This window comes from Ruditapes philippinarum, unplaced genomic scaffold (genome assembly GCF_026571515.1).
Source record: "Ruditapes philippinarum isolate M1 unplaced genomic scaffold, ASM2657151v2 ctg5399_1_1_1_1, whole genome shotgun sequence".
Classification (NCBI taxonomy): domain Eukaryota; kingdom Metazoa; phylum Mollusca; class Bivalvia; order Venerida; family Veneridae; genus Ruditapes; species Ruditapes philippinarum.
The window spans coordinates 34,347-58,561 of NW_026866210.1; the positions used below are offsets into that span (position 1 = coordinate 34,347).

General features: G+C 32.4%; 2 protein-coding genes across 2 annotated transcripts; one reads left to right on the top strand and one right to left on the bottom strand.

The window, feature by feature from the left end:
- The first annotated feature begins 244 nt into the window (after positions 1–244).
- On the top strand, positions 245–3,598 carry LOC132731698 (uncharacterized). Its single transcript, XM_060717917.1, has 5 exons — positions 245–410; positions 561–697; positions 1,773–1,944; positions 2,603–2,702; positions 3,265–3,598. Exons 1-5 carry the CDS (start codon positions 314–316, stop codon positions 3,530–3,532), a joined length of 774 nt encoding a protein of 257 aa, XP_060573900.1. The 5' UTR covers positions 245–313; the 3' UTR covers positions 3,533–3,598.
- Positions 3,599–13,304: 9,706 nt separating this feature from the next.
- LOC132731697 (mitogen-activated protein kinase kinase kinase 1-like) lies at positions 13,305–18,506 on the bottom strand. The gene is made up of 9 exons (XM_060717916.1): positions 18,366–18,506; positions 17,327–17,774; positions 16,671–17,053; positions 16,376–16,483; positions 16,048–16,204; positions 15,497–15,631; positions 14,955–15,091; positions 14,383–14,517; positions 13,305–14,178 (listed from the first exon to the last, which is right to left on the bottom strand). The coding sequence occupies exons 1-9, from the start codon at positions 18,381–18,383 to the stop codon at positions 14,032–14,034; spliced, it is 1,668 nt and encodes a 555-aa protein (XP_060573899.1). The 5' UTR covers positions 18,384–18,506; the 3' UTR covers positions 13,305–14,031.
- Between the last annotated feature and the right edge of the window lie 5,709 nt (positions 18,507–24,215).

Genomic DNA, 24,215 nt, shown 5'->3' on the forward strand with positions numbered 1-24,215 from the left:
CTTTAACACGATTTATATTTTATAAGGATTTCAAAGAATATTTAGATTAATGCTTCTGCATGTGTCACATGTCTTGACCAATTCCGTCAAGACAATGTAAATGGCTCAATGCCAGTTAATCATTGTTTAACATGCGCATAATATAACCATTAACATTTTCCATAATTCCCTGTAACAATTGCTTTATAATTCTTATCAAATCAAACTGCAACAATATGGTGCATAGCGGATTAGATATAAATCAAATAAATGTTAAGCTTTGCTATATTTCTCTTAGAGCGCAGCAAGACATCGTTTGTGTACGATAAGCTCAATGATGTCAAAACCGACGTATCTATTATCATTCGTTCTGATTACATCATTAGCTGTGGTTTATGGTCAGAAGGATGTTGCCGCATGTCCATTAACATGTAAACTGTTTTATGATTATTTCCATAAATTGTATGTACATTTTCGTTTAAAACGATCTTTGACAGATAAGTTCACGTCATAAGTAAAATTTTAGTTTAAATGATATGTATGCATTGCAATTTAACCTGGCATTGAAATTTGCATTTCAGTTTGCCAACCGAACGAGATGTGTTTTAACTTGGATACTACTGGCGCTATTACTGGACTTATACCTGGTATATCGCATGTTTCTCCAATGACGCCAATTATAAGTGGAAAACCCTGCAGCAGACAAATCGTCATAAAAGTGAGTAATTGAGATTCTTGTTTCATTTCATTGCGTAAAATCAACAAATATAATAACACAAACAATGTAACACAGTAAACATGATTATATACATTTATTACCTGATACCTTATATAAATGTAATTTGGTATTTTTTACTGTTTTCTGAAATTCTAAAAACGTCAACGTTCGCGAACTGTTTACCGGTCAATAGTTTCGACTGTTTCCCTCACGTGTTCTGACGTCATTGACGTCATAGAGGATTCCCACTTGAAGCGTCAATCGATCTTGATCATGAACCAGACGTGACGTGACATAGTTAAAGTATTAAGTTTAATAATGAACATATGTGCAAAGTTTTTTCTTGTTCCTGTTTCCTTCTGCAAGTACTGTTAAAACAGTAATTGATCAGGTAATAAAACAGTTATTTCATACGTGATTTGGGAACAGCCAACCAGTTGTCCCTCTGTGTCGGGGAAAGTGTATTGAACTGTTGCCCTCGGCCTACGGCCTTGGGCAACTGTTCAAAACACTATCCCCTCCACCTCGGGTCAACAGTTTGACTGTTCCCAAATCACATATGAAATAACTGTATAATACACTTTGGTATACTAATTTATATGATTTGATTTGACATTGCAGTATCAGTCTTAAACCAGACGACAATTGACTTAGGCATTCACACGAGTTCATTAACATACATGTTAGTACAGGTTTTGATACTAAAGTCTTGTGAGCAAAATAGATCATTTTATTTGCAAATATTAGTTAAAGAAAGGTGTTATTATTTGAATAAATTTATCAATATGGTAACCACGTTTGTAGACTTTAAAACGTTCAATCTCACTTTTAAGTGACCTTGAAGAAGCATTATTTCTTGCTGGTCTTAAAGCCGGGAAAAATATCGTTAACATATGCTTACTACTTTGAGTCTATAGGATATTTGCATGAAGTGCAGTGAGAACTTCACAACGACAGTAGCTTATGCCTTAAATCATGTTAATGCTACCATTGAAATGTTTATATTCGCAAAGCGTAAATTTATTCTTTGAAATTTAAGTAAAATGTAACATTCCTTATATCCATCTGTGAACAGGCACATTTCCTAAAAGGCATATTGCCAGTTGCATGTCCAACCGCAAAGAGAGACACATCTTCGATTTCGCTACCTTCACAGAAAATGCTTAAGATACAACTGTATTTGTCGAATTCTGAACGATACAACCATATGTTTAATATAGGGGACAGTCATTCCAATAATGGTCATGGTAAATTACATTTTTCTTAATAAAGTATCGTGCAAATATCAAATTACGCACCGGGTGCATAGCGACGAAAAATGATTTCTTATTTACATTAAATATTTGACGACAAGTTTTTTATTAGTAAATGAAACTACATGTATAAATTCATATTTATAAGATTCCGCTGCTTCGATATTTAGTTGTTGTTTTTTTTTTTGAGTGTCAAAATAAGACTATCTATTAACGAAAGCAAGTTCTTGAACTATTTGAAATGATTTTTTTTTATCAAAAAATTCATTTAACATTGTTTGTGTGTTTATTTATTTATTTGGAAAAAGCTTACAAGAATACTCGATCAATATATCGGAAACACGTAACTGAAGAATATGAATACAAATATGTATAATTTTTTTACTTTTTATTTATTTTTCGAAAAAAAATCTTTCAACATAAATAGCCTTGTTTGTTTGTTTGTTTGTTTGTTTGTTTGTTTGTTTGTTTGTTTGTTTGTTTGTTTGAAAGAATACTCGATCGATTCAAGTTAAGTTATTTAGCATTATAAAAAGAAATAATGATTTATGTTATCAAATAAATTTTGAAAGTTTGTTTGTTTTCTTTTGCTTGTATGTTTGTTTGAGGGAAAAGAATACTGGTCATCTGTGGGTTTTGTTTGTTATACTAGGTGGAGACTCAGGTCACCAAAGTTATGATTCAGAGATTCATGGACGTTATCCACACATAGGAGTTTATGGAAATGACCATTGTTTTGGTCTATCGAGCATGTAAGATATCTGTTGCCTTGATATTTGTTTTCAGTTTATGACGTATGACAGTTGAATACCATTTATTTTTGCATATTAGACAGGATTATCTACTAATTAAACCGTTGCTAGAAAAACCCATGTAGGGAAAGTCGCGTGTTTAAAGACGTTGTTCCCACGCGCCTTTTATGAATGAGTTTCGTTTTTAGGCCGTTATGAATGAAGTTGTAAATTCATACGCTACTATAACAAAAAAAGTGCTAGATGAAAATATAATTTTCGTAATTTCTTTTCGTAATATCATTAATTTGTAAAATGCAAGAAAAAAGGAACCGAACACCGGCTGTCGTCACAGACAGAAATATCTAGCTCTCGACAGAGCTTCGTTACCGTCGTAAACAGTTACCCTAGAGATAAATATTCGACAGCCATTGTAAGATTCTTATAGTTTATCAAGTGTTTGATAAGTAATGTGTCTTTGTATAAAAATTTGTATAATCTAGGAATAGATTTTAAAACAAGAAATAAAGAACCATTCAACTAAAATCCCACAAAAAATAACATAATTGATTTATCTTTTCAGTCATCTGTATACTTTATTTAAGCCAGCAAGCCTTATAAATGTGTGGGTCAGTAACGGCTTCGTCAAGATGTCCAGTGACAACGGATTACTTTTCTCCAACTGTTCATCATGTTTGTTTGGTCTCAATGGTCAATTGGATGCAGAAGGAATCGAAAATGAGGACATTTTTATTTCTGCAAATAGAGTGATAAACACGTATATTGGTGGAAGAGTAGGATATGGAATCTGTTTCATGAAACTGCGTTGGGTGTCTGGGCCAAATGAATAAGTTTGCGGTTACCGTTATTCATGTATAAAACGAATAAAGAAAGAAATGACTATTATAGAATAACATTTTGTCAATTCTGTTTTTATCACGGACTTAAACAAATGTTTTACCCTGAAAACAGTCAATTGGTCCATTTCAAAAACATCATGAAATAGTTTATCGTCGATATTATGATAATTTGAATCAGTGGTTACCTACCAAACTTTTTTGTTATTTTGAAAACTCAATTTCTCAGCATTTTTAACTCAAAAAGTATTTGTCAGTCATAAAAGTTTGCTGCAAACATAACGCTATATCATAGGCACATGCTTTCATACAGAATTTATTTTAGTCCGAGTGTGTAGGAAGGTACATGTATAAGCTTATAGACACACTTTTGAATACACTCCTGGAACCAACCAGTTCTGAGCAATGAGTGTAAAGTTGTTTTGCTTATGGAAACAATGACTAAACCCTGACGGGCTATCGATCATTGAATTAGTAGTCCGACGCGTAAACCAATCGGCCATGCCGCAACATGTTTTAATATAATTACAAGAAATGAGCCCGCTCCAACTTGTTCGAGCCTACACCTCATTAGGTAGAGCGTTTGATTTGTTATCCATAGGCGTCGCTGGTTCGATATGTTACAATTGATCTAGGGCATTGTCCCTAATGGTTATTGGTCTCTCATCACTGAATCAGAACTCATGTGAGATTAGGTAAAGGTAGTTACTTAGTTTATCCAGGAAAGCCGATTAGGTGAACTGCCCGCCAAGATATTACCTAACTGTGTTAAAATCGGCATAACACCAATATAAACAAACAATACTGAAACATCTTTTATCAATGATACAAAGAAATGATACAAAAATGAAGCTCGATGAAGTACAATTAAAATACGAAAGCAAGTACAATAAAAATTGGTGTATTTCTGCTTAGTAAATATTATTCCTAGTGATCATGTCTGGGGTTGGTTGGAAAAAAGTTGTTATTTTATTTCACCACCCTTTAAGAAAAAGGTAGTTTTACTGCTGGTTAAGCTTTGGTGCGGATACCAAATAAAACTAGACAAATCATGTCACTATGTGTATAATGTAAACGGTTGAACAGCTAAGTCTTTAAATGTATCGTTATGACAAAAGCTACTCATGTTTGATATAATTATGTATATTTATCAATAAACATGCTACATATTTTGGGGGCGATCGTGGCAGAGTGGTTTAGGAAGTTGACTTCAAACCACTTGTCCCTAACCGCTAGAGGCTCCAACTCCGACAGGGACTTTGGATTATTTCATACGCTGAAGCTGGCGGTTCTACTCAGATGCCCGTTCGTGCCTGAAATAATGCAAGGTAGGGCACATGAAACCTTCCTTCAACAGTAAAGCTGGAACGTTGCCATATGATCTATGATGGGTCAGTGTAACGTAAAGCCATATCGACCTAACAAACAAGCTACATATTTTACTATTTTGTAACCAATGTATCTTTAAGTTTTTATTCAATTTTTATGATGTGAATGACACAGATCCCCGGTGAAAAGCATTTTTGCTGATAAATGTTTTTTTGATGATTTCATCATAAATTTAAAGCAATATTTGTTCAGGTTTAATTCAATTTTAGTAGCCATAATCACAGGGATGTTATTTTTACTTATTTTTCAGTTTCAGTTACTCTTAAATAAATACATGTATATTAGTAAATTTATCGCATCAAATCAGATAAATATTTCATGTGGAAGACACATAAAACTAGTTAACATATTATAACTTTTTGATAATGAATCATTCTAAAGAGCTTAGACTAAATACAATGAAGTATCTTGAAATGAATGGAGTTACGGATGTTATAGTAGTATGTGCTACGTTACATTTAACTCCTGAGCAATCCATACAAATATGTTTAAGGTATGAGCCCCATAATGGGCACTATAAGGAACTATAAAATTGACAACATAGGTCAGGTATATACATGTACCTTAAAAGACACAAGAATGCAAAATTTAAACAAAGTTTACCGTATGGTTTACGAGTTATGGAGATTTTTCTAAAGTAAAACTTAGCTATTAGAAGGGTTCTTTTTCAGAAATGGGAAACTCTAATTATTCTATTATATATCATTATGAACTAATGTTTTCCTATAGAACATTTTTAAGAAACAAATAATAGCATTCAGCTAACAAATGGCCCAGCAAAATTATTGTTTCTACTCAAAATGTTTGAAATATGTATATAAATGTTACCCTACCCCACCCATTTTAAGGAGTTGTTTGTTCATTTTTCTACTTGGAGGGCCTTATTCAAAATATCCCAAAAATTTACTCAAATCAGGGGCTGTTTTCAAAGTTTGCATAAATTTTCTTAAAGGTGTATTGGTTGCGCTTGTCAAATATAAAATACTTTTACCTTCTTTTTTTTATTTTAATAGACTTTGAAAATACAAGGCACCATATTTGATAATAAATTTGACACAATTTAGCCAATAAATACCAATAATAATTTTATAATTAAAATGAAACACTTTTTTCTTATCAAGAGTGATCTGAGAGACACAAATAATGTTCAAAGAAAAAAAAAGAAAAAAAAGTTGCCTCTTCCGGGGATTGAACCCGCGCCCCACAGTTTACAGTAGTTCTAGCCTATTTTAGTACTCTTCAAAGTGGAGGTAATGCATTAGGGGGGTCATACCTTAACAACATAACATATATATAAAACAGAACTATGAATTGTAATCATTATTATAACTGCTCTAACATATAACATATAATTATACTTTACGGAGTACTTTGACAAGGGCAAAGGCGTCAATTTAACGTCACATTCTTACTCCTTGTCGACATAGTATCCATGTATCCATGTAATTTTACACATATCTAATATTAACTGACCCATTGTCAGTATACATTTTCGTACCAATCCCAACTGAGATCGAACACATCATGAATCACCGCCGCTTAATTAACTACTTTTCCCCGCGCAATTCCTATTTCAAATTCGGAACAAAGCGATCAAGAAAGAAGATGATTAAACGTTTCTTTGCTGACCTCGCTTGTTAAGCTTCACGGATGGCGTTAATTTGGTGATTTCAATATCAAATACTCCCCTTTTGAGTCCGGTTCATTTACCAGATAAAGTCAAAAGGTTCCGGGATTGGATCGATATCGCAAAAGTTTCTTGACCATTCTTTTTTTTCGAAAACATTCATATTTTTAAACATTGAAACATTAAGACACATGGCATATTAAAAACATCAATTTCTGTTTCATATGTTTTAACAAGCTTCAGATAATTCGAATCAGTATTTGAAACCAATAACCAAAACATTAAGTTGCGCGTAAACGAATTAATGGCGTTCCGTGGATGATATTGCTAGCATTTCTTTTCCAATTTAAAGGATCTAGCATGGTAGTTCAATGAATATATTTAACATGATAAAAGTGTGTCAGGTGAGTTCCTAGGTAGTAAAAAAACTAAAAAGAAATGTTGAGGCGATGCGAGAGAGACGGTAGGAGATTATTAGCGTACATTGTTACAAAAAAAACTATAACGTATTAAAAAAGATAATACCAAGGCATCCAAGAAGTGTACACAACACAGACTTGCAGTAAGCTTAAGTTAATTTTTATCGGCGACGACAAAATATGTTTGAAAATGTATTCCTGTATATAATAATAAGGCTCGTAAAGTTATATTTGTTTCAGTAGTTTAAATGATGACAACATTTGAAAGATTAACATCATAAGGTTTCCTGACGTATCTCTTCATCAAATTTCGTACCAAAAAATAGTGGAGATATGGTGCCGTAAGAACTCGCAAGAGCCGCGAAAATCCGGCGCACTTGTTAGACATGTTAATTTTTTTTTTTTTTTTTTTTTTGTCATGATTGCATTTATCCAAGTCTGTTTAAGTCGGTCACTCATTTCCCTTGTATTGCAATGTCATGTCTTATTCAATAACTGCTGTTACACGTTCTACGTGGTTCAGCCGTCCTTGCTATTCTTATACGATGCACTGTCGTCCCCGCTTTTAAGTTTGTTATTGTATTTCAATACATTAGTCTTGACTAATTCGTTTGGAATAAACTTTGAAGTCCAAGTAAATATATCATAATAGTATTGACATAAAATTTTATGACACTCCATTGCGCCGTCCGTGTGATGTACGTCATGTTTGCGACACAAATGTCAACAAGTTTTCTTATTACGGTAAAATAATAATGAATAAATAAACAATTTTGGAGAAATTAAAATAATTCTGAGGCATAATGGGACTTCAAGATCATATGATCAGCGGGTTAAATGCACTTTCTTGATTCATCACGTTGCATAATGAATTCTTTGTTAATAAAGTTCGGAATTAAATAAGAGGATTTCTTCTATATAATGCGATTATGATTATGTTTGTACCAGATTATAGCTTAACAAATTCAAAACACATGAGAAGGATAATCAAATTAAATGCACCGTTAAAGCAAGATTTTCTTAGTTATATATTTCCATTTATGAACACATGTTCATACGAACACATGTTCATGTATATGTTGAGATTATCTGATATTTCACCTTATCTGATATCTCACATAACCCTGCTGTCAAGACGATGTATACGGTGATAGGAGTAAAGTTGCTAAAAAACATTCTTTATTTCTTTTTTTGAAACAGCAAAATGTTATATTTGGCCAAGTATGGACTATATGGCAAAATTTATATGTTACAAGTGTTAAAAATGTTTTTAATCAACTTATATGTGTATTCGAACCTTTTAATCTGGTTGCTTTTATTAGATTCAAAATATTAAGTTTAGTATTACATGCATTCCAATCGCTAGAAACGATATCGTGAGGTTATTATACATTGTTGAGTACAAAACTGAATTTTATTGGACAAGTACATAGCTGCCACGAGGGGCTGACATAGTTCGAGATAGGTTCTGCAGCTTTGTACGAGTCAAAAAGAACAATTATTGTCTCAACCATAACAAATGACCTCCTTTTTACACCACAATTTTTGACATGGATTTTTGGACTTTATTAAAACAAGAAATTAAATCGAGGGTAGATACAGTAAGATATGCATTCGGTAAATATATTTTGGGCTCTGAAAATGAAAACGATGTTATATTGGATGCGATATGGATTTGATATGGATTGTTGGACTCTTGAAATGAAAACGAGGCTAATTTGATAAATAATTATTGAATGCAGTGTCTTAAAACTCTTTTGCTATAAATGATGTTGGTATAAATCTTTATGTAAATAACACAAATTACAGTCTCTTTACGCAAATAATTCCACTACATAATATCACATGGATCCGTTCTGTCTTAACATGGTCCAATGCCAGTTCATTGGTATTGTACATTGTCTGATGATTTACATTCACTATAAATATCTTAAACAGCTTATCTCATGAATCCCCTTATTTGCATCATTAACTCTTACTGATAAAATTATGGTGCATAGCGGATTAGAAATGTAAAGCCTAGTGATGTTTTGTTTACACCACGGCAAGTCATCTTTGGTGTATGATTAAATCTTGAGAAGACCTGCAATATGTAAAAACAGATATAGTTATTATCATTCGTTCTTCTAATGCTATTATTATCTTAATTCCCGTATTGGCTCCTTAAGGTTCTTGTCGCTTCACTTATTACCTCTTTCTCCCCTTCGTTCGCCAATCTTGTGACTTCTTCCTACTGATGTGTACACATATACATTTCCTGCCAGATAGATGTGCACTCCGATAACTCGCTACTTTCACAGCGAAATGATGTATTTGTCTGATAATGAACGATACAACTGAAAAGAATAGCTTATCGTCCTCTATCTCGTGATCTACGTGGGACACGAGAAAACCCAATACATACCTGTATAGGGTAATTCAATACCCACACCACGGTGTATAAATGAACATGTTAGACTAAGTGTAAGACATACAATTTGCCATTTAAATACACACAGTCATTGGCCACTGTAATAAAAATGGTTGGTAGAAGCGTCGACAAAAAAGATGAAATTCGGGCTTACATCAAAGCTCGCTAAAAACTGGGTTCAGTTGATGACTGAACTCTCTACTGCTTAAGGGCCTTCTTGTGTGTCTTATGACACAGTTAGGCGATGGAAAAAGAAATTTGAGTCTGGTGTAGAGTGCATCAAAAATGCACCAAAATTAGGTAGGCCAAAATCTGTATCTCGTAACGAAATCGTTTCCAAAATGAAGGATATCATTGAAGGAGATGCCAGATTTACAGTTCGTGATATTGCACGATAGGTAGGCATATCACTATCAACGGTTCACTTTATTTTGAAGAAGCATTTGAAAGTCAGAAAGATTTCTGCTTGATGGGTGCCACATCTGTTGACCGATGAGCAAAAGAGGCAACGGGTTAAGGTGGCAAAAAATCTGCTTCAAATGTTTCTTAAATATGACAAAAAACAGTTTGCCAATGTCGTCACAGGTGATGAAACTGGGGTCGATTATTTTGAGCCCGTCAGAAAAGTTAGCAACAAAATCTGGGCCACTAAACACAACAAACGCCCAATAATTTCCAAACGGTCTTTAAGTGCAAAGAATATTTTGTATGCAATTGAAGAAGTCGCAATAAAAGTGCCGGTGAAAAGGGGCAAAAGTATCACTGGGAAGTACTACAAAGACATAGAACTTAAAAAGCTGAAAAAGTATTATAAGAAACGACGTCCTTGTCACTGGTTTTAAGCAAATCCGTCGTCTACATGACAATGCCCCCGCTAATACCTCCGTAATAGTTTCGGCGTTTTTGAAAAAAGAGAAAGTAATTGTTTTGCCTCACCCCCCGTATTCTCCAAACCTTGCCCCATGTGATTTCTTTTTGTTTCCGAAATTGAAATCCTTCCTTGCTGGGCGGAAATACAAGTCCCGACAGGCACTTGGATCTGCCATTCAGCAGTACCTAATTACTGTGCCCAAATCAGCGTACCGTGACGCCTTCAAGAAATGGATACATCGGCTGAAACTTTGCATTTCTAGCCACGGGCAGTACTTCGAGAGCATGAAATGAACACTTGAGCTAACTTGAAATTTGAAGTTTCCAGATAGAAATAAGCAATACATCCCTCGTATGTGGTAAACGTGGTAGACACTCAGTCCAACAATGGTCATGGTAAATAAAATTTGTGAAATGACTAACTAAGAAATATTGCATCTTGATTATTCCTTTTGTATTTATTTATGTATTATGTATTTGGTGTCGGTGGTCAGTTGGATGCCGAAAGAACAGAAACCGAGGACATTTTCATTTATGCAAATAGAGTGATTTACAAGTATTCTGCTCGTAGAGTAGGATATGTGTTCTGATGGTTATCTTGGCCAAATGATTTACACGTATTCTGCTCGCAGAGTAGGATATGGGCTGTGTTTCATGAAACTACGATAAGTATCTGGGCTAAATGATTTACACGTTTTCTGGTCGTAGAGTAGGATATGGGCTCGGTTTCATGAAACTACGATGGGTATCAGGGCCAAATGATTTACAAGTATTTTAGCCATAGAGTAGGATACGGGCTCGGTTCATGAAACTACGATGGGTATCTGGGCCAAATGATTTACAAGTATTTTAGCCATAGAGTAGGATATGGGCTCGGTTTCATGAAACAACGATGGGAATAAGTTTGGAGTTATTCTGTATACAAGAAAGAAGAACGAAATCCGAGATGAATATTACATGAGTCAGGTCATTATAAATGTTTATTATATTATCTATAAATAGCATTGAAATGCGTTTCTCTGATTGACTTAGAAGTAACTGTTTGTAAAAACAACAGGTCAATATCAAAGTTTGTTATATAATCTATACATAACTTTGAAATGCGTTTTTCCGATTGGTTAAGAAGTATTTTTTTTGTTAAAAGTAACAGGTCAATATCAGAGTTTATTCATTGGATTATTTCCTAAAATAGATTTTCTGGAAATCCACCGAAAGATGCGAGGTGGTGCTTGTTGTTATTATTATTTAAAAAAAAAACGTTGGGTGACTCGCAAATAAAAGCCACATTAGTCTTTTTTCAGTAACAGTATTTACATATTTAAAGAACATTACTTCACCGTGCTAATTTGCTTATTGAAAGGACATAGCCTATTTATGGCATATTCATTGGATTCGTTAAGCTAAATAAAAGCTATTTATAAATTATAAAAAAGCAGAAATGTACTTTTTATCTGTTGAATTTGATGTAATATGTACTGAAAAATTAATATTGACCTCGGCTAATCTAGGATTTCAGTACATATCACATCATATACACCAATAAAAAGCCCATATTTGTTTAACATTCACCGAAATCTTCATTCAATTAATGTTTCCATATTAATTTTTGAATTGTCTGATAATCTTTTAAAGCCAATTATAGAATCTAAGCAAATAAAATATGGACGGTAAACGCAAATATTTAATTCGGCATTTATATATGTTTCTAGAGCATGCAAATGTTAATGAGGATTTGAACAGAAAGTTTTATCGCAATTTTATTATCATAATTTATTTAACTCTCAAAATATCAAACTTAAACCCGGTGGTTAATTTATGAAACGCGTTTTATATCGTCGGTCAGCAATAATCCCTTAAAGACTTTAATGATTAGTTTCTAATTATAGAACAAAATATATACTATGTTTTTTTAATTGTTCGTCATATATATATATATATATATATATATATATATATATATATATATATATATATATATATATATATATATATATATATATATAATGGTATCAAATGGTACACAAATGTTGAAAAATGTGCTAAAAAAACTTCGTGGAGACCCTTTCAGTAAAAGTAAATTCAAGTATGACCACTATATGCAGTCAGCCAGTTAACGAACGTATATTGCGAATTTTTAAAACGATTCGTAAATTCGTAAAGTTAATTACAAATGTTTCAAACTTTTGATACCATCCAATACGCTTAAATTTACCTAAATGTGTATCTTTTGTCTTCAACAGATTATCATCCTATACAAATATTTCGGCTCAAATGATCGGCATATTTAATTCAACATGTTGCGTAATCTATTCCTTTTTGATCATGTTTTGGATTTAAGTAAGAGGATTTCTTTTACATAATGCGATAATATTTCTGATTAGATATAATGTTTGTAACAATTTATGGCAACATGCTATTTGACAATTAAACTTAATGCAAAATTGATGAAAGTAATTGTCAGCTTATCGAAGTTTTTTCTATAGCATTTCACATTTACGGAAATGTACATGTCTCGGCCACCTGGCATTCTTGCAAGCTTTGTTGTCAAAATATATTGTACGAAGAAACCACAGTAAATAAGATTATTTCCTCTTCATCTTTAAAACAGTAAAATGTCGTTTCTTGCCATTTTTGGACTATAAGGCCATGTGTGCCAAAGTCAAGGGAAATAAAACAATATCGAAATAGGTGGAAATAACCATTACAGACACCTGCACTATAATCAACGCTGACGTGACAGTTGAGAAAAATGGGAACCCAGTAGGTCACCCAGTCTATCTTTAGTATATTATAGCTACGTACAAGCAATGCTTATGTAATCTAAATGTGTTTATTCCATTCAAATAATGATAGCAATCTTAAACGCATAAGTTTTCGTCTATGAAAAGCAACATTTGGTTTGATTTCTATCTATATTTAGTTAACAGTTTGTAATAATTGTCCATTTAATCCGGTCATCGATATAAATTAACATTATGGTTTCTCTATAGATAGATTCTAGAAAAGTGAAAAGAAATACAAAGTTTCATATCAGAAAAGTAAAAAAAAAAGTCATTACTTATGTAATTTACTTTACAATCATATCTTTCATACATTACAAGAATAAAATCACAACACAGTAAATTATATACATGCAACCAATTCATACCAAGATATATGAGGTAAATTAAAAAAAGAAAAATAGCAATACGTATCCAGGAGAATAGAAGGAATGACATTATTTAATACAAGTCATTATTTTTTTAAGTTCTTTTACACATCATTCAGATTGTTAAATTCTCACGATTAATAATTTATTTGATTCTTTGACTTTATAGTACTAGTATCTCAATGTTAACTAGTCAATTTGTTTACCTTACCTTTTATATAACTAAGATATGTTTTGTTGTATTTTTTTGTTTTGTTTTTTTTTTTATAAAAATATGAATTTCACAATATGAATTTTAACAGTAAATTTCTAAAATTATCAATGACATTTACGTCAAATATGATTCATTCTTCTAAAGATTTATATTACAAAAACAGATGAAATTAATACTATCTCAAAAAGGACTATATTATTACAAACACAAAATAGTATCTCAAAAAAAAAGAACACAGTTCACAATAAGTCAAACATATTACACATTCAACTGATGAATATTTTTTTTTCACATTTGAATTACAAGTAAAACAATTCTTGAAAGTGTTTTGTGTTTTCTGTTTTTGTGTGGTTGTTTTCTATTCTTCAAATGTTCACAGTTCCTTTGTATGTTTTGAAAATCGCTTGACATTATATTCAAAAATCATCGAAGATTTGGTTGGTTAGCAACTCTTTCACTGATGGTCTTTTCTGTTTGTCAATCTGAAGACAACTTCTCGTCAAAGCATATAATGAAGATGACAAATATTTTGGGATCGGCGGTGGATTTTCAGCTTTTCCAATCTAACAATAAACAATAAAAAGGTTCTGTATTTATGTTCTTATATGAAATTTTATTTAAAAATATAAAGACGCAAACAAATCAGAAATTTATCTTATAACAAATTTAAAAAAAAACACAAGTGTGCATATGTTTCAGTTAAAAGTTTGGCAGAAATAATTTGTTTGTTTTTAACTTCTTAATGTAAAATTGATAGAAATGTTTACCTTAAACATAAGAGACAGCTCTTCATTTTTGTTGCCACTAGCGTTCCAAGGTAGTTTGCCTGTAGTCATTTGTATAATACAACAGCCCACTGCCCAAACATCACTTGCAGCGCTATACAATTGCTCCCGAATAACCTATACAATTTAACAAATTTAAAACTTTATTAAAATTATTACTTAAAAACAATATAATGTATTTGTTAATCTTACAATATTAAATATTTTTTTAATTTTAATACTTTAAAACTTGAGACCATTCTACATTTGTATGATGTACTCATTCGCGAAGACTGTATTACACGTGTTCAATAATATTCTTAAAGCATTTATATCTTTTTAGTCTTTAATACCGCGTTTTATGCTAGACGTTCAATAAAAAGTTTCGATTAAAAGAGCAGTTTTTACTTTGGTTTTAGTTCAGACCGACACCGGAAAAGTCATAAAGTAACACTCAAGCTTGCTGATGAGAGAGCACCTCAGGTATCTCACTGTGCATTATTTCAGGCACTGACGGGCACCGGAGTAAAAGCACATACCTTCTATAATCTAGAGTAAAAATCGACTTAACTTACCTCCGGCGGCATAAACGGCACAGTTCCTACAAGCTGTTTATCTTTATAGCCATTGACAATATCTTTAACCTCAGTTGCACAGCCGAAATCACATATTTTCAAGTCATATAAGTCTTCAGAAAGAAGCAAGTTCTCTCCTTTTAAAGAAAAAAAGAATACAATTATGTAAGGTTGGGAAATTATTCACTTTTTCCTGTTGATGTCACATTCCTCATGCACAATTACTTTCGTCAACTTCGTTCTTTATCCAATAACGTAAATGCATCACAATCAATGAAACATATTTTAAAGATGCTTTTCACATTCATCAAATGTGTGTAACAGTATAGTTTTGCTAAAAGTTCGCTGCGGTTAACATTGATATTGTTTTTGTAAAAATATGTTTACTAAAGAATACAAATAGAAAATAAATGAGAAACAATTCGCATATCTTTATCTTAATAATACACGATTCTCAGGCAGCAAAAGTGTTATAGTAAAGCGAAAAACTACAATAAAAATAACAGAAAAAAAGTAAGTGTGTTTGATAAGCATACTCGTACCTTTTAAATCTCTGTGTAGTATGTTCACAGAGTGTAAGTATTCCAGACCATCTAGTATCTGAACAAGGTAATGTTTGATATAGTCTTCTGGCAATCCTCCCTTGTAGTGATGCAAATAGTGACTGATAGTGCCACCTAAAACAGATTAGGTATATTGATATGGTCAAAATAACATTCATTTGTTCAAACGGTCGTCAACTTTAACAACGCTTACACACAAACTGCCGACAGTTTTACCAAAATTAGACAATTTGAGTTTTGTTAAAGCGGTCAGGATATGCACAAACTGAAAAGTATTAGGTTGCTGATTGGTGGCAGAACTAACGGGGCATTTAATTAGAAAAATATAATTTTATTAGAAAAATATAATTTAAATCTGGGAATGGGATGATAGTTTGGGCATCTATGAGTCTCACCACGCTATATGTAACCTATTCATGCAAGGAAAAATATTATAATAATATCAGTTTTGTTTCAAAACCTCATGTTCATCCTTCACACGAACCATTAAATTATCACAGTCTCTTATACAACAGACAAAGACTTTTTACCAGACATATATTCCATGGCTATGCTGTATTTTCCTTGTCCATCATCAAAATTATCCCAGTAGCATCGGACGATATTCAGATGATTAAGTCTTCTAAGCATCCGAAATTCTTTTCTCATTTCCTCTACCTCTTGATTGTGTTTTCTTTTACTTTCAATCTATAAAAAAATAATTTAAAAGCATTATTTTAGCTATACTGTATTATGGCATGGTTTTTGTAAATGTATAAAATCTATTATACTATTAAAAAGATAATCCAGAGCAACGTGCTAGTATAGTAAAAGTTTTCATATTAACATAATTATTTTATAATATCAAATAATGTCTACCTTCTTGATTGCCACATTTACGGTTCCACCATATTTCGAAGAAAATTCAACTTGAAAGCATTTTCCAAATGCTCCTTTTCCTATCTCCCTTATTTCCCTTGGTCCTTTCTGAAATTGATAAAAGCCTATATTAAATAAATGAAATTGTATGCATATGCTTAAGTGAAAACATCTTTTAAAAAGAATAATGATGTAATTAAGTACTTCACATATAATTTAAACTGAATACAAAAAAGATATAAATCATTCACATTTTTTATTAAATGAAAACAAAATAAAATTATGAAATACGTACCGCGCGTTTTGATTTCAAACTGACGAAATCTCCTTCGTTTGGCATTTTGTGATTATCAACGAGCACTTTGTCATGGTTCCCTGTTTCTTGCTTGATGATATCTCCTTTAATCTGTGAAATGGCCAGATTGGCCAGGTATTCTTCATTTAGTTTTAGTGACTGCTTGATACATATTTCTTCATTCTGAACCTGTGGCTGTTCGACCGATTCAAAATACTCCTCAGCGATACATTGCTTGTGATGCAATTTTAGTGCTATTGTGGTTTCATTTAGTATTTGTTCGTCCTCTTGCCTCTTGTCAACAAAATCTTCAAAAAATACTTTTGGCTCCTTTTTCCTTCTTTCTTCTTTCAAATCAATAACGCTGCTTTGTCTGGTGCACTCTGAAAAGAAATATTTTATAATCATTTATAAATGTGTTAAAGACATCAATTAAGTATCTGAAGTAATGTAACATACTAAACAATTGCGATAAGAAGAAAAAAATATAAAAAAAGTAAAATCAGCAATAAAATTGTTGACGAATAACATTTCTTTCGTCACCTTCTTACTTTTTTCTGTTACTATTAGATTGGCAACAGTTTAATTTAATTTACAGAAACTTCTCTTAGACTATAGAAATCACAAAACTCTCAATACACATTCTAATTACTTACCTAAAACAGTGTCTGTATTTCGAAGGTTGATACCCAAATCAGCACCATCTAAATCCTCTAAAACGTGATCGGAAACCCAGTGTTCTTGTTTCGACTCAATTTTTTCTCCAACGCTATATTTAAACCCCTTCATCTTTCCAGAGTGATGATCTTCATCCCATGCATCAATCGTTTTAGGGATGGCATCATTTTGATTCAATATTAAAGAGTCCTCATTTTCCTCCTCCACTTTAAATCCTATCTCTGTTTGGTAGCATTTGTCTTTGTCAGAACAAACAGTTTTTGGAGCCATGTTTAACACTGTGAGTGGAATTTTATCCATTTTAACAGGTGGAAATATCTTCACAGTTCGGCCTGCTATATCGTATTCCTTTTGTTCAATGCTTGAAGGGCCTTCCATTAATTTGCCCTTGTAACTGAAAGCGTTTGTGTCGTCCATTTGTAAATCCTAAAGCAAAAATAAACACAAATAAAAGAAAATTCGGTGAACATGTATAAAATTGATAAAATCTAGTTAAATGGGATAACAATAACACTCACGTGACTGGGAATACCTATCTATATATGATGAAAATGGTATTCCTTGACCTATATTTCAGCTCGATAAAATTGAAAAACAATTACACTACCAGCCAAAACTTTACACGTATACAGTTACATTGTAGGTCAACATTTACCGTTAATAAAGAAATACTTTTAAACTCTTGTCAAAAATACACCCATGATATATAGATTTACTTAAATTAAAAATCATTCTACTTAGATTTTATGTTTAAACGACATGTTAATTGCCACATGAACACCCTTCACAATTTAACATTCATCAATATTTATAAACCATCCGATCAATAACACACAGTCAATGGCATTTACGTTTTAACAGCTGTCGGCCATTTTGTATTCTTTTTATCAAATAAAGTGAAAAAAAAGCTTTAAAGTAGTTTTAAAAAGTACACACAAATTAATCGTTAATTCAAACTTTCAGTACTTTCAGTACTTTTAAACCAAAAATTAAAGTAACAAGAGAAATATACTTTACCGGCAATATTTTATACATTTATAAAAATCACTTTTCCCTCCGTTTCTAACGTTTAACACTCGTAAGAGGGGTTGGCAGTATCCAGAGATAGATAGATAGATAGATAGTTTGTTTTAACCAGGAAGAAAAAATGTATTGGTTTATCCATATAACGTCATTGCGGTTAATGCGTAGGTTTATATATATGGTAGTTATAGTCTGATTTTATTGACCTGTCAATTATGAATACATTATAGGGTTCGTTTAAATATTCGATCCCACTTCGGTTTGGTCCGTGTAGTTTACGAGAATTAATGTGGAGTATATTAGTCATGGATTGAAAGTCACGCCAGCTGAATGTGAAGGTTTTCGTTAATATTCACAATAGGACAGTCGGTAAAGAGAATGCCTGATAATTGAGAGGTCTGTGGTTCGATCCTTACTGTTGCCATTGTTTTAGTACTCTTTCTTTATTTTTGCAGTATATTTTAATGGAACAGATTTGTAGTGTGTTTTACGGCATTGAAAAGACATTTATTGATTTTAATCCGTTTTAATTTTAAACATGAATTCTTAAAAAACATGTTATTTAAAAAGAGTATATACATAACAAAATAAAGTAAAACATAATAAAAAAACGAACAACATAAAATAATCAAATATAGATTCAATAATGTTGAAAATATTAATAAGAAAAAAACATGGACCAACGCGGCCTCGAACTTAAAACACGTGCGGCACTTAGATTATAAACTCGTGATTTACCCTGTTGCGCTATAACGCTGAGTACACTTAGTTTAGAGATACAAATTAAATTAAATTCCATCGTACATCTCACGGAACTTACCAAATAAGGAACGCCATAGCTGCCTTATATAAACACATCTAAAGTGGTCATGTCCTTTTGATAGATAGTGCTGTGGTTCTGATAAATGGTTATGTGGTTTTAATAAATGGTGATGTAGTTGTGATAGATGGTCCTGTAGTTTAAGTAAATGGTGCTGTGGTTTTGATAAATGGTGATGTCGTTTTGACAGATGGTGTTGTAGTTTAAATAAATGGTGCTGTGGATTTAATAAATGGTGCTGTGGTTTTGATAAATGGTGATGTCGTTTTGACAGATGGTTCTGTAGTTTAAGTAATGGTGCTGTGGTTTTGATAAAAATGGTGATGTCGTTTTGACAGATGGTGCTGTAGTTTAAATAAATGATGCTGTGGATTTAATAAATGGTGCTGTGGTTTTGATAAATGGTGCTGTAGTTTAAGTAAATGGTGCTGTGGTTTTGATAAATGGTGTTGTCGTTGAAATACATGGTGCTGTGGATTTAATAAATGGTGCTGTGGTTTTGATAAATGGTGATGTCGTTTTGACAGATGGTGCTGTAGTTTAAGTAAATTGTGCTGTGGTTTTGATAAATGGTGAGGTCGTTTTGACAGGTGGTGCTGTAGTTTAAATAAATGGTGCTGTGGATTTAATAAATGGTGCTGTGGTTTTGATAAATGGTGATGTCGTTTTGACAGATGGTGCTGTGGTTTTGTGAGCTGGTTTTGTCATTTTGATTATTGGTGATGTAATAATATGTATGGTGCTGTTGTTTTGATACATGGTGCTGCAGTAATGATAAATGGTGAGCTCGTTTTGATATATGGTGGTGTCACTTTGGTACCTAGTGGTGTCATTTTATATATGGTGCTGTTGTTTTTATAAATGGTGCTGTAATTTTGCTATATGGTGATGTTGTTTTTATAAATGGTTATACTATTTTGATGTATGGTGATGTTGTTTTTATAAATGGTTATACTATTTTGATGTATGGTGATGTTGTTTTTATAAATGGTTATATTATTTTGATGTATGGTGATGTTGTTTTTATAAATGGTTATACTATTTTGATGTATGGTGATGTTGTTTTTATAAATGGTTATACTATTTTGATGTATGGTGATGTTGTTTTTATAGAAGGTTATACTATTTTGATACATGGTGATGTTGTTTTTATAAATGGTTATACTATTTTGATGTATGGTGATGTTGTTTTTATAAATGGTTATACTATTTTGCTACATGATGATGTTCTTTTTATAAATGGTTATACTATTTTGCTATGTGGTGATGTTCTTTTTATACATGGTGATACTATTTTGATGTATGGTTCTGTGATTTTTTATTACGATGATGATGAACTATTTATAGATGACCTGTTTGTTTACCGGAACATTTTGATTGGTTATTTTAAAAAATGGAGACGTTTTTTCGCCAAATTCTATACACACTTATCTGAGCTTCATCACATCTTGACTGTTATTTATCCCTAAGTATTTCATTTTCTGCATAGATAATTTGCAGACAAAATCAGGCGTGATATTTTCATTTCAAACATTGTCCACAAGTTACCCATTCCAAGGTTTTTCAAAATTGCTTCCCTTGTTTTCCACCAGTTAAACATTTCAACTTTAATTTTAATTTATTAATCTCAGAGAAAAACATTTAACCCTTTCCTTGATGAGCAAATTGTCAAAGATGGCCGTTTTCATTGGAAATCCTCCTGTTAAAAGTTCAAATTGCTATGGAACTATGGAAAATGTTTCGATACTGATGAAAATTGGCACAAATGTTGACTGGACAATAGCCTCTGTACCTGTAACAGCATGCTCAATCTTAAATTCCCTGTAAAATTGGCAAAGGGGGAACGTCTCAAAATTGCCAAAAATCACTATTTTGCATTGTTTTTTTCCATCAAAACTGATTTCAAAGTGCTGCAACTTCTCAATGGATTGAGATAGAGCAAAAGGCTTTTTAGCGTTGGTTACACGTTACCTTACGATCGACCTGAGGCCATTTTAGCCTGTCACATGTCCAAAATTTTCCTGTTGATGAGGGGGACTGCCGCCCCCTTCAATCCCCCCCAAACAGAAGGGGGCACATCCCCTTTCATGACAACCCCTTGAAGTACCATTTTGATGGGGGCGACGCCGAAAATATGGTCACTTTTTAACAATATTTCTCAAACGAAAAACAGTGTCTAGGGCTTAAATAGGCATTTTGTACTGTCTGAGGCCTCATAAGGGGGGGGGGGGTCGACAAGACGTCAAATCACGTCTATATGAGATAAAGTCTATTGAAACGACATAACCATTTATCAAAATTACAGCACCATCTAACAAAACGACATAACCATTTATCAAATCGACAGCACCATCTAACGAAACGACAATAACCATTTATCAAAATAACAGCACCATCTATAAAAACCACAGCACCATCTAACAAAACGACATAACCATTTATCAAATCGACAGCACCATCTAACGAAACGACATAACCATTTATCAAAATAACAGCACCATCTATAAAAACCACAGCACCATCTAACAAAACGACATAACCATTTATCAAAATAACAGCACCATCTATAAAAACCACAGCACCATCTAACAAAACGACATAACCATTTATCAAAATAACAGCACCATCTATAAAAACCACAGCACCATCTAACAAAACGACATAACCATTTATCAAAATAACAGCACCATCTATAAAAACCACAGCACCATCTAACAAAACGACATAACCATTTATCAAAATTACAGCACCATCTATAACAACCACAGCCCCATCTTACAAAACGAGATAACCATTTATCCAATTCACAGCACCGTCTATTGAAACGACATCACCAGGTATCAAAATTACAGCAACATCTTTAAAACTCACAACACCGTTTAACAAAACTACAGCATCATCTATCAATTCGACTTCGCCATTTATCAAAACGACATCATTATATGTAAAAACGACAACGCCGTCGATCAGTGCTACAGCACAATATTTCAAATAGACTTAACCAAGTATTGAAGTCACAGCACCATTTATTAAAATGACATCACCATATATCAAAACCACTGCACCGTTTATAACATGACTGCACCATATATCTTAATTACATGACCATCTATCTGAACGACATCACCATATATGAAAATAATATCACCATCTATCAAAACCATAGCACCATCTATAAAACGACATCACCATTTATCCAATGGACATCACGACTTGATAAGAGTGAATATAAGGCAGCTATGGCGTTCCATAACCAAACATCTACCGAAGATTAATATACTGTGTGCATCGACCGTGTAATCAGTATGTAATTGACAGGTTAATAAAACCAAACAATAACCAATTAGCCCGGTTTATGAAGAACTTGACTTGTTTTTGTTTTTTTAATAACTTAATTGCGTATATTTAGGCACGGGGTGGCGTTGGGTTCAGACCGAGATGATTCTAAATTTGAGGTGCCAATTGTTTACAGCTGAGTAATACAGAAAGTTACATGTTTTTTGTTGGTGCTTTATGCAAAGCAGTTTGCCGATTTGTACATGAGTTAGCGGACTGGTGTAGAACAGTAAATATATGCAGAAATAGCCGCTCCTCCGTAGCGTAAAATATATACATGTACTAAGAATATTAATCAATTTCTACAATTTTAGCTTCTGCACTTTTGTTTGATTTTTTTAGAAGTGTAATTTAGATAGTTCACATCTAAACTAAAGTATTTCCCTTTCTGAACAAATGCCTAAAAAATAAAAACAACACCAAATATAGTTTAAATGTGTAACAAAAGCCTAAAAACATAAAAAAAATCAAAATTCTTGCAAAGACCTACTTGGGGAACTATTACGAAAGATATAGAGGATATTTGTTTGTTTGTGTGTAAGATGAAATTTTATTTCATCGAGTGGGCTTTAAAAACAGTATTCTCACGAGTGGCGTAGCCACGAGTGAGAATACTGTTTTTAAAGTTCACGAGATGAAATAAAATTACATCTTACACAACAAACAGACAAATTTTCTTTTTATTTTATGCTTTAAAACAAGTTAAAACGAAATTTCCATAATTTAAACATTAATATTAAAATCTGTTTCCCCCATTGAGAGCCCCATTTAGAAGGAATTTCTCATTAAAAACAAGAAGTCTTGAGCTGAAAAATAAGTCCGCCAATCAAGGTTAAATGACGGTGATATTTATTCATTTTATTTAAAAAATATGAATGATCGCTTGTTTTAATAATAAAAACAAACAATTCTTGTAGGAGAAAAAGTCCATCCATCCATCCATATTTCTGTTACTTACTGCGAATTTATATTAGACCTCGCTTTGTAAAATGTAAGCGGCAGCCATTTTTAAAAGTTATGTATTTCATGGGAGGAAAATAATTGTGTAAGATTCAAAAGGATATAATTTGGATTTGTTAGTCATACACCTTTTTAAAAGACAGAAAACTTATTTGAGGATTGTAACAGACAAAAAATTAGCGTTGACAGAAGTGAAAACATTCAGAAAAGGAGCTAGGAAAATGGAAAACTTGGAAGCTTGCTAAGGCATTGTAAGGAACGCTGGGTTTTTTTACTTATTTTACGAGTGATGGCTGTCAATGCTTTTCAATTTTTCATAAAGCATACGGCAGTTATTGCTCGTAGGATACTTTAATATGCCCAAATGTCATCAAGAGCAGTTTAGCAAGGAATGTATTTTTTCAGACTGTAAAAACGAAACAAAAAAATTTAGAGACGAAATTTTGTGATTGGAATTTGAAGGAATAGAAGTAAGTTTTCTCTCTTCATTACTTTTGACATTTCAGTTATTTATCTATTTCAGCTTTGCTATTTTTTTTAACATCCTGATATTGTCAGAATTGTCAGTAAAAATAAAATTGAGGTACCACATGGGGAAAATCTTAAAAAAGTAGTTTCGTCATTGAAAAAAGTGAAATTATATTTTGATAATTTTCACTGTGAAATTATCAAATATAATTTTCACGGATAAATCAGTAATCCACTGAAAAGCATAAAATAAAATAAAA

Coding starts and splice junctions, on each gene's coding strand:
- LOC132731698 (XM_060717917.1), top strand. CDS start 314: ATGATGTCAAAACCGACGTATCTATTATCATTCGTTCTGATTACATCA. Junction 1,945..2,602: donor TCATTCCAATAATGGTCATG/GTAAATTACATT, acceptor TTGTTATACTAG/GTGGAGACTCAGGTCACCAA. Junction 2,703..3,264: donor TGTTTTGGTCTATCGAGCAT/GTAAGATATCTG, acceptor TTATCTTTTCAG/TCATCTGTATACTTTATTTA.
- LOC132731697 (XM_060717916.1), bottom strand. Junction 15,632..16,047: donor AGCCATGGAATATATGTCTG/GTAAAAAGTCTT, acceptor AATCTGTTTTAG/GTGGCACTATCAGTCACTAT. Junction 15,092..15,496: donor ACTACACAGAGATTTAAAAG/GTACGAGTATGC, acceptor TTTCTTTAAAAG/GAGAGAACTTGCTTCTTTCT.